The 15,117-nt window shown below is 38.0% G+C and overlaps 1 protein-coding gene across 2 annotated transcripts; it reads left to right on the top strand.

Annotated features, from left to right (window-relative positions):
- Nucleotides 1-10,139: 10,139 nt before the first annotated feature.
- Nucleotides 10,140-13,123, top strand: LOC125314421 (cytochrome c6, chloroplastic-like). 2 transcript variants are annotated; one of them, XM_048276599.1, is made up of 7 exons: nucleotides 10,146-10,228; nucleotides 10,343-10,502; nucleotides 12,163-12,260; nucleotides 12,341-12,372; nucleotides 12,649-12,712; nucleotides 12,835-12,996; nucleotides 13,036-13,123. In XM_048276599.1, exons 1-6 carry the CDS (start codon nucleotides 10,163-10,165, stop codon nucleotides 12,973-12,975), a joined length of 561 nt encoding a protein of 186 aa, XP_048132556.1. In that variant the 5' UTR covers nucleotides 10,146-10,162; the 3' UTR covers nucleotides 12,976-12,996; nucleotides 13,036-13,123. The 2 variants fall into 2 exon arrangements, with proteins under 2 accessions (XP_048132555.1, XP_048132556.1); XM_048276598.1 differs by having other exon boundaries at nucleotides 10,140-10,228; nucleotides 12,835-13,123.
- Nucleotides 13,124-15,117: the final 1,994 nt, after the last annotated feature.

The raw sequence follows: 15,117 nt of genomic DNA, 5'->3' as shown, positions 1-15,117 counted from the left end.
ACGACAAACACGAGTGAGAAGTGTGTCGAAGGTGCTCTTGCGGGGTTGCCGCAGCTGAGGCGGGGAAGGGCACGAAGGAGGTTGTCCAGGGCGCAGCGGGAGGTCTCGGCGTGATGCTGAAGAAGGAAGAAGAAAGAAAAAGGAAAGAAACGAAAACATAGAGAAAGAGATTAAAAAAAAAAAGGAAACAACAAGGTTTTTAGACGGAAATGCCTCTAACCCTATTAAGATTTGATTAGAAAGTAAGCTGGGCTTATTTGAGACTAAATTTTCCATTTCAGGCTCTTATTTGAGAAAATGTCCACTTCATATTTTTTTTATAAAAAAAAAAACACTCTCATTTCGTCCTCTTGTATGAAATTTTCCTCATGAAATTATATTTTTCAAGGAATTTAGGAAAAGGGAGTCGTTGGACTAATGTCCACCGTAAAAAGGCCAAGCTATAACATTTTTTCTTTTTGGTCAAAAAGCTATAACTTATGACAAGCCAGGGAAAATGTCATTAGAAGTGTCATAACTTTCGTGCGGCGCTCAATTTAACATCAAAACTTTTCGAATGATCGCTTGAATGCTACATCGGAGGAAAAATGATCACTTAAGTACCTGTGGGAAATGGCTCGATTTGTCCCCGATTCTATTAAATTTAGGGAAGACATGGCCGTGGTTTAGGATTTTAATGCTGACTTAGAGCGCCGCAAGCCATGTCGGTAAGGAAAAAATTTGAAAACTTGCCGTCCGCCGCCAAAACAAGACCTAAGAAAAGAAAAGAAAATGATGTAAAAGTCTAAATGATATTAAAAATTGATTGGAAGGACCGAGGTGACATACATGCAAAAGGTTTACAACTGAAATGTCAAAAGTCAAAAAAGTTTACGACTTCTTGAACAATTTTTCCTGCTCCGAACCATTCATGAACCTCACAACAAATAGAATCAAAACGTTAATTGCTAAATAAGGAGCTCCGCAACCGCTGCAAAATGGGTGTTTTGATGGATACACATACAAGAACCAATCGCAAGGAAAAGGCAAAATAAATAGGATTTATAAGTAATATCACTCCTAGACCTCCCAATATAAGACTCGATCCTAGCAAAACCAAAAGAAAAACATGTATTGGTCTAGGCAAATCCATTCTTACATGTAAAAGAGAAATAACTTGAATTTTTTTTTTAATAGCTGTATCTGCATTACTAGCAATGGCCTTTTTTTTGTATTAATCAATTGATTAGATACGTTTTTCATGAATTAAGTGACTAAGATCATTCACTTCATGAAAGACTAGATCTAGTTATAAATTTTGCAATTTTTTGAGCGTGCATACATTCAAATTTATTGCAACTATTGAATTTGATAGAACTTATTTTAAAACTAGTGATATTTGGCGCTCCACTTTCGCCACCACTTTAGGGAATACTTGCTAATCTTGCCTCAACATTCTACTTTAATCTCTTAGGTTGCGTTTGGTCGTCGGAATTTCTGGTCAGGATAGGATTGGATAGGATAGGATAAGAAATCTAGGGATTTGGCCATATTCTATCCACTGTTTGGTGAACTACAGATTTAAAGTCGGATATTCTTACATATCCTATCCTATCCCGCATTTGATAGAAACCGTATATTAATATAAAGGACATATATGCCCCTACGTGATGCTCATGAAATATTCCGATCTTATTACGATAAAAATAACATTCTCATACACAAAAAAAATGAAAATATACACATTTTATTAGATTTTCAAACCTCTTTGCAAAAAATAAAATAAAATAAAATGAAATAGAAACAAATGAGATAAGAAAGTTGTTATCATTCTAAAAGTTAACTTTTATATGACGGATAAGAAAAATCCTATCCGACCTTATCCTACCCCCTCTCCTCGAATTTTTTTATCCAAGTTATATCCCTTCTATATCCTCTCTATATCCGACATTATAATATGCGGGACACGTACCAAACACGGGATATGATAAAACATATCTTATCCCGTGTTTTATATGGACGATTAAACGCAGCCTTATTACTTTGTACAAAATATGATTGGTGCATGTGGAAGACTAATTGACATAAAGCCATCAGTCGGCCTTACAGATTATACAAGTGCAACTCAATCATATCAAATAGCAGGCACACCTAATAGATGGGTAAGGCCTTATAGGTTTTACTTATTACTTTGTACAAAATATGATTGGTGCATGTGGAAGACTAATTGACATAAAGCCATCAGTTGGCCTTACAGATTATACAAGTGCAACTCAATCATATCAAATAGCAGGCACACCTAATAGATGGGTAAGGCCTTATAGGTTTTACTGATTAGAGAAGACATATATAGAAATCAATAAGATCATTCAGCAAATTTGTTACATACTTCTTATTCATATCTGATTTAAGCTACATACATTAGTCCTTTATTTTACATAGATTAAGCTGGGAGGATTACAAGATATGATAACTACTCCTGGCCTAATGGCACCCTCCGCGAGCATCATCTTCACCACCAACATCCATGGACTATTCCTTGCTGCCACTATCACTAGCTGGCTATCTAAAAAATAGTTAATCCACGAGGGTGAGCTTAACCAGCTCTGTGAATAAGGGTCTAACACAAGAGTTAATAATCAATGATTCCAGAACATAAGCATTGCAATCGATATACAATGATGTAAATATCATGTATGCATATGCTTTCTCTCATCTCACAATTCGTAACCATGTCCGTTGCAGACTAGACATCCGCGAAAAAATCACGAGGCTTCTCACACCCGAGGCATCTCAGATTGCACAACGGGGGCATTCTCTGCTCATCGAAGGTATCCCAAATTCCATTTCCAGCTCCACGGGGCATTGCTGGCATCAGACATCGACGGGATAACTCTCATCTCACGATGAAATGTCATGAGGTGCATATGTAATGTATTCTCACCTTCTTTGACTTTTCTATCCATGACATATTTAAAAACTCGGTGATATGTAGTCGAATAGAATCAAACCTGATGTTACGATTTATCAATCACTCAATGACATTTGAATCTAAAGCCATTCTCTAGAAACTATAAGAATTAGAACTTCACTCACCTGATGTCCTATGCACGAAGCGATCGCAAGACAACCATGAGAAGCGCCACGTGATTTACTCAAGTAGCACCACTATCTTCAAGCCGACCTTTAACGATCAGGAGCTCGGCGTGACGGCTTTGGTGGGCAGTCGGCCAGGTGTGAGGCACGGCACGATGAGGAATGAGAAAAGGGTGTTTGTTATCGTCAAAAACCGATGGGGAAGGTGCTGTTTATAGCAAAAATCAGAGACGATGAGTCAGCATGACCGATTAACGAGGGCGTACCACATGTCATGCCGCTGTGACACGCGGCATCGCCATTGCCACCATCCGCCACGTGTCATGTGGCGGTAACATGTGCCCCTTCATATTGCCATGTGTGGACACATGGCTGGCCACGCGTCCACGTGTTCTTGCTTCTTCTGATTGTGCTAATTTCATACATATTTGATCCGATGGGACCCAAAACAAATACATAATATCCCTAAAATAATAAATTCACCATAGCAATAATCTTTTCAGAGCTCATTTACTAATAATTCGAGCCCAATGAGTGCTAATCTGCCCGTCAATTAAGCTGGTGGAAAACTTGGATCATTACATGGCATTGGCCTAGGCCTAGGCCTAAATCAATGGGCTAGCCTATCTCGGGCATTTCATGTAAATAAGCTTCATTATTTAAGAATATTTTTTAAGATATTTCTTTGGGTTAATACCATGAAAAACCCTAAACTGGTACATTTGTGACAAATTTACCCTAAAATAATTTTTTTGACCACGAAAAACCCCAAACCGATACACCTATGACAAATTTACCCCAAACTATTTTTTTGACCACAAAAAATCCTAAACCGGTATATCTATGACAAATTTACCATAAACTAATTCTTTTGACCACGAAATACCCCAAACTAGTACAATTGTGACAAATTTACCCTCGCTTAAATTGATTTAATATCACGAAAAATTTCAAATTGATAAACCCGTGACAAACAGAGGGTCAAAACTCCATACTAGTATACCCGTCAACCATCACGTGTCACCAAATTAGAAATTTGACAGTTAAATTAATGAAAATTAACGGAAGGTAAATTTGTCACATATGTAATAGTTTAGGGTAAATTTGTCACGAGTATACCAGGTTGGGGTTTTATGTGGTCAAAAAAATAATTTGGGTAAATTTGTCATAAGTGTATCGCTTTGGGGGAGTTTTTCGTAGTATTAACCCTATTTCTTTTCATACGCTTGTCTAATTTTAGACTCAACAAGAGGTGAATGCTTAGAGGTGGAAAATAAGCTTAAAGAGTATTGCCGAACGAGTGCAAGAAACCACTAAAGCAAAACGGTAGAAGACATCTCTACATCAAGAAAAAAAGGAAAATTGGAATGAAAGGAAATTGGAGCTAGTTTTTTTTTTTTTTTTTTGCCCATGGAAATAAGAAAAAAAGGTCAAGTTTAGATTTATTTGATTTTTTGCTTAGCTTATTAAAGGGCATTTTTTTCCCAATGATTTTCAAGGTGAGATTGTGGATGAATTGATAAGGGCAAATTAGTCCAATCAAAATAAAGGATAAGGAAATTGCCGTGGCGGCAGCGCTTTTTATTTGTTTATTTATTTATTTATTTATCATGGAAACAACGTTTCCCAAAATCCAAACAGACATTCATCTCAAAGAAAGTTCGCGAACACATAAGCATACCAACTCGAAAGTTCATGGGGGGATTTTGCGCAATTTTTCATCCAATTAACTAAAAACTACGCGTGCGTTTATCTCAAATGAACGATTCAAAAAACATTTTCCTAAAAAATTATCATTTTTATCATTTATAAAAAATGAAGGAGCGAAAAAATATTCATCGTTTGTGAAAGTGTTTAGACATAGGTTGTTGTTGATAACAAGACATTGATTATTTACTAATTATTTAAAGTATTATAAGCTTAATATTTAAAAAAAAAAATTTTCCAGATCATTCATTCATCCCGAAATGAACGAAGCCTATAATTTTTATTTTGATCTAATACGGAGCCTATAATTTACCTAGAGGTTTTTTTTTGTCTCGCTGATGCTTTGGGCTTATTCCCAGTTCATCACTCTCAAAGAAGATGATTACCATGCCGCCCCTCTCTCCCGTGCTCTCTTTATAACTATCACCTTCAACCATCTATTTCTATTTTTTTTTTGTAGTTTTTTGGAACTGGTTCTTAGTCGGCGGTTTTCGATTCCACGGTGGGAATCACTCACTCGGATCCTGCTCGCCCATACCTTCAATCGTCTATTTCTGGTTTTTTTTTTTTTTTACCAGTTTATCAAATGGCTTCTTGACGAGCATCGATGAGGATTTATTTTAGGTTTTAGGAGTTCTTCTGTGGTCCTTTGGAATGTAGGGGTCATTTAGGTTGATTAAGTGGCTATTTTCAAGTTAGGGGTACTACGAGTTAGGGACGGTTGCATTTAGGATATTTTGGATGTTCAAAGGTAAGAGGTTAATAAAGGAGTATTTGTAGTTCAGGTTTAGTTGGGTAATTGCCCACATCGTCTTATTCTACTCAAAAAAAGGGTTGAACAAGTCTAATTTGTGTCTCTTCAGATGTTTTTATCAATGGACATGATAAAATGAAAATATTTAGCTAGCCAGCGAGTAGGACACAACTTGATTCCTATGTGATTTCGTTTGTACGAGAAAATTGATCTCGGAAGGTCATGCGAAAACAAAAAACAAAAGATCCCTTTTTGCCGCGAAAACTTCCCTTTCGATGCTTCAATTCCTAAGTTTCTTGCAACGGGAAAAGTAACGGGATATGTAATCAAATAGAATCAAACCTGATGTTACGATTTATCAATAACTCAATGACATTTGAATCTAAAGCCATTCTCTAGAAACTGTAAGAATTAGAACTTCACTCGCCCGATGTCCTATGCACGAAACGATTGCAAGACAACCATGAGAAGCGCCACGTGATTTACTCAAGTAGCACCACTATCAATTTCTATTTCTATTTTTATTTTCAGTTTTTTGGAACTGGCTCTTAGTCGGCGGTTTTCGATTCCACGGTGGGAATCACTCACTCGGATCCTGCTCGCCCATACCTTCAATCGTCTATTTCTGTTTTTTTTTTAACCAATTTATCAAATGGCTTCTTGACGGGCATCGATGAGGATTTATTTTAGGGTTTAGGAGTTCTTCTGTGGTCCTTTGGAATGTAGGGGTCATTTAGGTTGATTAAGTGGCTATTTTCAAGTTAGGGGTACTACGAGTTAGGGACGGTTGCATTTAGATTTTTTGGATGTTCAAAGGTAAAGAGGTCAATAAAGGAGTATTTGGAGTTCAGATTTAGTTGGTTAATTGCCCACATCATCTTATTCTATTAAAAAAAACGTTGAACAAGCAGGTTGAAATTGTTAAACAAGAAAAGAGAACACAGATTTAAAAAAAAAAAAAAAAGAGTTCCCAACAAGTCTAATTTGTGTCTCTTCAGATGTTTTTATCAATGGAATGATAAAATGAAAAAAATTTAACTAGCCAGCGAGTAGGACACAGCTTGATTCTTATGTGATTTCGTTTATACGAGAAAATTGATCTCGAAAAGTCACGTGAAATCAAAAAACAAAAGATCCCTTTTGCCATGTCGATGCTTCAACTCCTAAGTTTCTTGCAATAGGAAGAGTAACGGGAGAGAGGTATGTTCTAATAACTTGATATTCATGTAATTTAGTGTATAGGAGAACATCTCTTCTCCATCTTCAACGCTTCTCTTTTCGCAATCCAAACTGGAGGCTTTACTTCTGAGTCCATTCTTGCCTTATCCCCTCCTCCTCTTCTTTCTTGCTACTCTCGTTCCCCGGACTTCTTCACGAGCCCTTCTTCTCATAGGACCGCCCATGTCGCCACGGCACCTTCGAGTCGGAAACGAAGAGATTGAGCTGCGAGACAAACCTTCCCCAGCTTACATAAATGACAGTTCTGCTGCGCAAACGAACGAATCCGCCGGTGAGTCCGGCAAAGTTGAGGCTCTAGCTCCGTTCTTGAGGTCCTTTAATAATAAGGAAGATCCGTTATATGATGACGATGACAAGGGAGATGAAGTAGAGGCTCTCGACGAGCAGCGCGGAAGTGACGGTGTAGATGAGAGGGTTAGCATAGAATATTACGAGCTGAAACATGGGATTTTTTCTTATCCTTCCCCAACCATGATACGTTATCTTATGTTAAAGTCCCTATATTCATCAAATCTTAGCACGTTCTAATTAATTAACATTAATATTTGTATAGATTTCTTCTAATGTTAGTATTTTAGTATAATTTATTTGTTTCTCATTGTCGTGTGACTCGGTTCAGTGAGATTCGTGACAACAACATAACATACAGGTTTGGAAAGTGCAAAGTATTAGTGAGATTCGTAGCACTTTGCACTAACTGATTCTTGAATTTTGGAGTTGATGTCTTTAGTATACGAAATGGTTCGTTCCGAAATCCCCTTTTCCATTCAATATGTGTTTTCCTTTTTGTTCGGGGTAATTCGTTGCGACCCGGAAGAACGTGGATGAAAATTGTCGATAATATATATTTTCGAACCTGTACATCCATAAGATTTTTCTCTTGGTTTGCATATTCTAAGAGTTCCAGACATGTTTTTCAACCGTTGGGCAAGGATATAAATGCACTCGAATTGGTAACTCAATTTAACATGCGGGCGCTATCTAACCGTCAACTTTGTGCGATCAAAATCATTAGTAAAAATATTTTCTACACTCCATCTATCATGGACCGAATGATCTTGACCATTCACATCTAGTAGGCCTCATGCGGGGCTCATACGTAAACTGATAAGAGATCATTCATTTCATGGTAGACTAGAAATAGTGGTAAATTTTGCAATTCATTGAAAATGCATGCGCTCAAGTGCAATTTTGAGTAGATCTCATGTTAAATTTGCGGGTTCCCCTAAATAATCGGTCTCGACTTGATCAATGGATTAGCTTGGGTTGGTTTGATATCGGGCCGAGGGGTGATTTTGAAAAAAAGTTACGGAAAAAAGGATATTTTGGGTGTGGAAATATCATTATGCTTAGACTTCGCAACTCGTCCTATCATTATTAGATGACAAAAAGAAAGTCCTCTTATAGAAAAGTTCTCATACTTGGTAAAATTCTTGGGAAGCTCTTGGAGCCTAAACGTTTACTTTTTTTAAGCGCTAAACTCAAAGCTCGATGGTAGTGAGCTATTATAGAATGATCTCTAAATTCGCTCTAAGTTAATTCTCATGCCCGTGCTAATTCGAGACAAATTATTGGGCTAGGGCCCCACGAGCCCATTAGACTCACGATCATGTAGAATGAAAAGGGTGTCTCATGTCTCGCACGGTAAGGCGTGAGCTTAGTAGGGTGAGGCTATTTCCACTCTCATTTGGTTAAGTCGCTCCTTTTTTTCAATCAACAGATTGAAATACACTTCTCTCTCTTCAATTTATTATTATTTTTTATCATCATCCTAACCAACATAACTGCCTTTAGTTCTTTTTACTCTTAAATGATCAATTTCACAATATAGATATCAAATTACACCCAATAAAATATCATCTTCTCATGCATCATGTTATCACTTTGCCTAGAAAATGTTGCTATTTTTAATTTATAGTCTCATTTTCTTAATGACAAAAGTTATATAAAAGGTTGGAAATTTATAGTCATAATGGCTTATTAGCACACAATTAACTGTTTATTTTTTTTTTATGAAATAGATTAAGGGAAGCATCGCTTATTTTGTGAGAATATGACAAATTGTTTTAAAGGTTTAAATTGTTAGATGAAGGGATGACTTTAATTATAACATTGCGGCATTTTATATATGAATTATACTGAAAAGAAGTATATTGTGCAGTAATTTACGAGGGCATAGAACTTGAGTGCATTCAAATTTCAAATAAGAGCTCAAAGTGTACCTCATTTCTAAAGTTAAATATCGCTGATTTGTTCTTTTTTTTTTAGCTTTTCGCATTTCAATATGAATTGCATTATGAGGTTGAATTTTTATTTACACATTTTGCAATTTCAAACTCAAGTAATTTTTTTTTTTCGGAAAGTTTTAAGCATATTTTAAAGTTTTGATACACTTACTTTGAGATAATTTACAACCAACATTACTTACTTTCTTCAAAGTAGGAGTTGAATAGTAAGAAGTTTCATGTTTTTTCCTTTATGTGTTTATCCTTTGTTAATATCTACATATTGTCTAAATATAAATATGTTTAACATTTGATCATGCTTTTAACAAACTAACATTTTCATATTTTGATCAATTTTCTTCCATTGTTTTTTTTTTTTTATCAAGATCAGCTAAATAATTAAATTGAATTTTAATTTTCTCCTTTGAAATCTAGCTTCACTTACACTATCCGAAGAAAAAAGGCACTTGATTCTGTGCTCATAAGCTATCATAAATAGAAATTTCTTGCAAATGAAAATACAAGACCACTAATTAAAATTGGCAAATATTCTCAAGTCAAGATGATAATAATATACAATAAACTGATTTAGGTGTAATGAAGCATTTGTATTGTGAAATTGACGAGTGATAATAAAAATAAAGGCAACTCTGTAAATTAGCTCGATAAAAAAAAGAAACAATAATTTGAACAGAGAGAGAAAAAGAGAGAAGGACATTTCGATAAGTTAACTGGAAGAAAAAAGTGTCTTAGCTAAAATGATTGTGGAAATGGTGCCGTCCTTTTAGACACCACTTTTTTACACGACACACAATCGAGCGTGTTCATATCGGCTAAATCACGTTTAGCCAACTCGTTTATACATGGATATGAGATCTATGTTTGGAAAATTCACCTTCTTTTTTTTTTTTTTCAATCAGTCGTCGCATCTAGACACGTTTTTATTGAGTAGGCGGTATGTTGCCGCCGTCCGTACAACAGGGTTAGGCATATTTAAAGCATTTTAACGATGGTTTAAGAACAAAAGGAGATGTTAGTGTAAAGAAATGGCAGCCAGACAGATTGTGTCACGTGAGGGTCACGTGTTGGAGCTAGAAATCTTGATTTCTCCATAGCCAGACAGAACTCCTCGAGCAGCAGACTCGCAGCTGGAGAGAGAGTGATGCAGCTTCTTCAATGCTCCTCGTCTGGTTCTACCAACATTACTCCTCGTTTCCTCGCGAACAAGGTAAGCTTCTTCTTCTTCTTCTTCTTGCTCATGGCCTCGGCAACCTCCGCCGCTCGCCGATTGCGAGGCCGAAAAGCAGGGCACTGAAGCTCGCGCCTTGTGTTCGCCCCGCAGCGCACTGTGGTCGCGGGAGGAATGCGAGGAGGCGGAGGGCCGGGAAGAGACGGAGACGAAGCTCCTCGGGACCTCAAGCGAGCTGGTTTCCTCGGGGCCGCCGTTGCTCCGCCTCTCGTCGCCGCGGTCGTTGCCTTGTCTCCTCTCTGTCTCTCTCCAGGTACGCCTCCTCCTTCCTCATTCCTTGACGTTGCCGTAATGCCCGTCCGTTGCCGTTGCTGTCTGTGTGTGGAGGGGGGTGCGATCAGTGTCGAACGTGTTTGAGTTTCATGTTGAATTTGTCGGTGGGGATGGTGTGTTCATGCTTCGAATTCGATTCGTTTGACGAAATCAAAAGCCGAAAAAAGAGAAAAAAGAAGAAGGATAATCTATTGGATGGTCTGATTCGCATCTGTGGCAACCAACACGATTCTACCCTGTTGTTAATTTGTAGCTTTACGTGATTACTCGTAAAGCTAGTCCAGCTTCAAGAACAAAGAATTGCACTTCAAGAACAATGTAAACTTACCGTGAAGTGGCTGGCAATGGTGCTGCAGTTAGCTTCTAGCTTCATTCTCTTTGCAATATAGTACAGCATGACCGTGATAAGGAAACAATTGCCTTCTCTCGAGTCTGAAGGGTGAAGATTCCTTTCCACAACCTATTTTCGAGCTTACCCATGGTTATCGAGAATCCGTGAAATTCAAGCGTTTTGCTGATAGTCAACCCGATACTTTGGGCATCATACCACATAAAAAAGTCCCTGACGTGGTAATTTGAAGTGGCTTTTCAGAGAAATGAGAATTGTTGTTGATCCAGTACCCACTGGTTCCTGCAGATCCTGCCCAGGAGAGGGAGAGTTTGTAATCCTGGTGAAATTAAGAGCCTAAAGTTAATATTTTTGTGTGTGTGTGTATTGTGCTTTTTCTATCCCTTTGAGAGGCAAAGAAATTTTTCTCAACAACAAGAAATGTGCAGTACAAACTTTCAGAACTAAAACAAGGTGATAATGTTCGACTCCCCTGAAGCCATTCTTTGCGCCAATCGATCTGCTAAAAGGTTTGCACTCTAAAAACATGAGCAGAAGTTATAACCAGCAGATATTACTGGTTGAGCTAAAGAGAAATTGCATTTTTCATGGTCTCACATGCAAGTTATTTAGCCAAGAAACAACCATAGCTGAGTCACTCTTAATGCAAATATGAAAAGCCGATTCTAGAGAAAATCAGCAATGCTTCATGAATAGCTTTGAGTTCACCCCCATTTGAATCAGGCAGCTCAATGTGCTTAGAAACGACTTGTGATCTCAAAGAATGCTCCCCTTCCCTGACAATACTACGTTACCAAAGGAAGATGTGTGCACTTTGAACTTCAGAACTTCTTCATTTGGTGGTGTCCTAACACAATGTCGTCTTCTTGCTTCCTTTTTGCATGTGCTATGCCAAATCGATGTTGGGGAGTAAAAGTTGCCACTGGACTTCTGAGGAAGTTGCCATGGGCTTAGGGTGATTCCTTTGTAGCAAGGGATAAGTTTCTTTGATGTGGAATTTAGCTGAATCAATTCTTGCTACTCATGATACTTTTCCGTTCCACAGATTCTGCAAATTATCTGATAAGCTGCTGTAGTCTTATATAATTGCATGCCTCCAGGTTAAAAGATAGGGGAAATAGGGGCACACTGTCATTCGAAGTTATGGACTTTATTTTGTTTTACCAAATGATATTGATAGATATGGAACAATTTCACTAATATCGTCTTGTCATGTCTGTTTCCCATTCATGCAGTAGTGATTACCGTTTGAGATTGTTTGTCTCTAATCTAGTCTGCCTTTATGCTGCAGTGTCACTTGGTCAAACTGCAGATATTCAAAGAGGAGCAGTATTGTTTCGTCGGGCATGCATTGGATGTCACGATTCTGGTGGGAACATAATACAGCCAGTGAGTTTCCCTTCATTTCTAAAATGCATGTTCCTTTCTTAGCTTATAGCTCATTTTCAATTTTGTCCTCTTCTGATTAGGGTGCAACACTGTTCATGAAAGATTTACAAAGGTATGAGACATTGCAAAATGGCCTGTACCGAGTGAGATTCCATGCTTTCAGATATTCAGTTTCTTATTTGGGACCTTCATTGGGTTAGATGTCAAAGTTTTGCTTCCCCTAGCGTTGAGGCTCGGTAATATTGGTCGATTTCTGTTTGGCCCAATTGAATATGCCCTTAGTTTAATTTTTAGCAGTGATCTCAAACTCGACACTCTCTTCCCTTGATCATATCAGAGTACATACCCAATCTATACCTGAAAAATGATTTACTTGCTACAACTATAGAAACGGAGTCGACACGGAAGAGGAGATCTACCGGGTTACCTACTTTGGCAAAGGAAGAATGCCAGTAAGACCTATGGAAATCTCATTCATTTTCTCTTGATATATGAGATAAATCTACCATTGTTTCTGTTCGAGGCTTTTCAGCGAGTAAACTTATGAAGGAAATACATTCGATTTGCGATTCAGGGCTTTGGTGAGAACTGCACCCCAAGAGGGCAATGCACGTTTGGACCCCGATTGCAGGAGGAGGAGATCAAGGAACTAGCCAAGTTTGTAAAGTTGCAGGCTGATCAAGGTTGGCCTAAGATAGAAATTGGAGAAGAATGATTGTTGCATGATTGTATTATTTATGTACAATGACAGATCATTATCTAGGCCCATCTGTTGAGTTGAAGCCTTTTCTTTCCCTTCTCCCTGTTCCCCAACCAAGAATTGTAAAGAAAATGTTGGATTCAGCACTCTTGCTTCCATGAAATTGGAAAAAGAAGGACGGCATAGTTACCTGACAGAGAGATTTATGATGTCGAGAAAGCTGGCAGATGAAATGAATAAGATGCTCATCCTCGCATAGCTGGAATATCTGTCCATAGTTTTATTTACTATGCTTTTTCCACCACAGAGGCTAAGGTTTCTTCAATTTGTCACCTGTAATGTAATTAATGGATGGCTGATGTACTCCATGAACGGAGCTCTTTGCCGACGTTTCTGCTTTCATTCTTTCACGAGTAATGGCATGAATTGGTGTATCTGTGACAGTACGTTTGGTCATCTCCATGGCGTCGGCTCAAATCCCATGAATATGTTTGTTAACCTCTCGTGGTCGTCTTTATGCCTGTTATATTCCAGCACAGCGATCGTCTTGCAAAGCTGGAAGGCTCAGCTCAAACCGACGGCTTCAAAGATGGATGGGGGTGTGAAGGCGTGTAAGAGGCGTGCCAGCTCTCGATAGCAAAAGTGATGGGAAAAGTCCTCCTTCGATCTGAAACGGCAAGAAACTTAAGAGCTGGAAAGTTAAATTGCAAAACGGAAAATTTGAGGGAAAATATCAAATAAGAGCTTGAAGTGTTCTTATTTTCTCAAATAAAGACATGGAGTTGCCAAATTGTCTTAAATAAGGGCTTTTGGTCGGCTAGCGAGCATGCGGCTATTTTTGCCATCAGAGAAGGGGTATTTTAATAAAAAAAATTACAAGTATATATATGTATTCATACATACATACCGTCCACGTCAGTGATTTCGAGTCAAAATTAGCCGATGGACTCAATTGACAAAATGCGAAAATGTTTTAGTACTCGATTGATAAAGTTAAAACGTTTTATGATTAAATTGGAAAAAATGTAACATACTTAGTCTTTTTTGGACAAATTCCAATATTTGCCCTCCAAACACTATATATTTTTATTTGGTGAAGTGTTTCAAATTAGTTGTCCCCAAAAGCCCTAGCTGCCACCTCCATTCTCTCTCCCTCACATCTCACACAGCTCTCTTATTCTACCTCTATGGAAGGCAGGGTTTGAGCTACATCTCTCCCTCCCCTTCCTTCTTCTCTTTGTTAACTATTTTAGTTCTTTATTTCTTGCTTTCTTTCCGTTTAGTGGAGCCTTTTTCTTCCAATTTAGTCTAGATTTGAAACCTTCTCTCTCCCTTTTTGAGAAATTTTCAGCTATATTTTCGGGATTGCGCTTCTCTTGGATTTCGTTAGTAGACAAATCTAGTTTTAAAGGAGATCGGATAAGCTTTATAAATGTTTCACTCTCACTATTGGATCCGTGCTCATTTAACCTTTTCATTCAACATGGCGAATATGTTGGGGACGCTGAACTTAGGTGCGCACCATCAAAAGGCAAAGTCATAGCAACAAATGAAGATCTCGGTATGTGCTCATTGCTGACGACGGATTCGGTAATTGGCCGCCGATTTTGATTTGAAGAAGGCCTAGATTTGTTTTTTGAGTGTGTGACCCTATTTTTGTTCCGATGATTTATCTTGTTATTTGGAACTTGTCTTATTTTGAAGTTGTAGCTTGTTTTTTTTTTTTTTTGAAATATGGATGGAATGTTATTTCGACAAAATAAAAAAATAAATAAAATGTTGGCCTAGATTAATTGGGCTCACACAATCTCAGCCCATTTGTCTGGAATTGGCTCATCATGGATCTGCACCACATCTTCCTTCACGAGTTTCGACCATAATCTGTCTTATGAACACATTACAACAAGCTGACTCAGGTGTTCCCCTATACACTGCATCACCTAGAATGGTGTAATGCATGGCTTTGAATCAGGTTTTCGTCTTTGCCCTTGCAAGGTCCGCACCAATTTTCTTTCCCTATCAATCGCGGACGATACACTCGACCTTTGATCCGTTCTAGGAACGCTGGGATTTCTCAATTGGTAGCCTCTCGAAGTCTAATGTCAACATACTGGATCCTCCTTAAGCAAGGTCATTGGTTCCTGATTTTCATTCCGG

Source organism: Rhodamnia argentea, chromosome 3 (assembly GCF_020921035.1).
Source record: "Rhodamnia argentea isolate NSW1041297 chromosome 3, ASM2092103v1, whole genome shotgun sequence".
NCBI classification, from domain to species: domain Eukaryota; kingdom Viridiplantae; phylum Streptophyta; class Magnoliopsida; order Myrtales; family Myrtaceae; genus Rhodamnia; species Rhodamnia argentea.
Note: the sequence above shows the minus strand (reverse complement) of the source record. Positions and strands in the feature narration are given on the sequence as shown.

Coding starts and splice junctions, on each gene's coding strand:
- LOC125314421 (XM_048276598.1), top strand. CDS start 10,163: ATGCAGCTTCTTCAATGCTCCTCGTCTGGTTCTACCAACATTACTCCT. Junction 10,503..12,162: donor TCCTCTCTGTCTCTCTCCAG/GTACGCCTCCTC, acceptor TTTATGCTGCAG/TGTCACTTGGTCAAACTGCA. Junction 12,713..12,834: donor TTGGCAAAGGAAGAATGCCA/GTAAGACCTATG, acceptor TTTGCGATTCAG/GGCTTTGGTGAGAACTGCAC.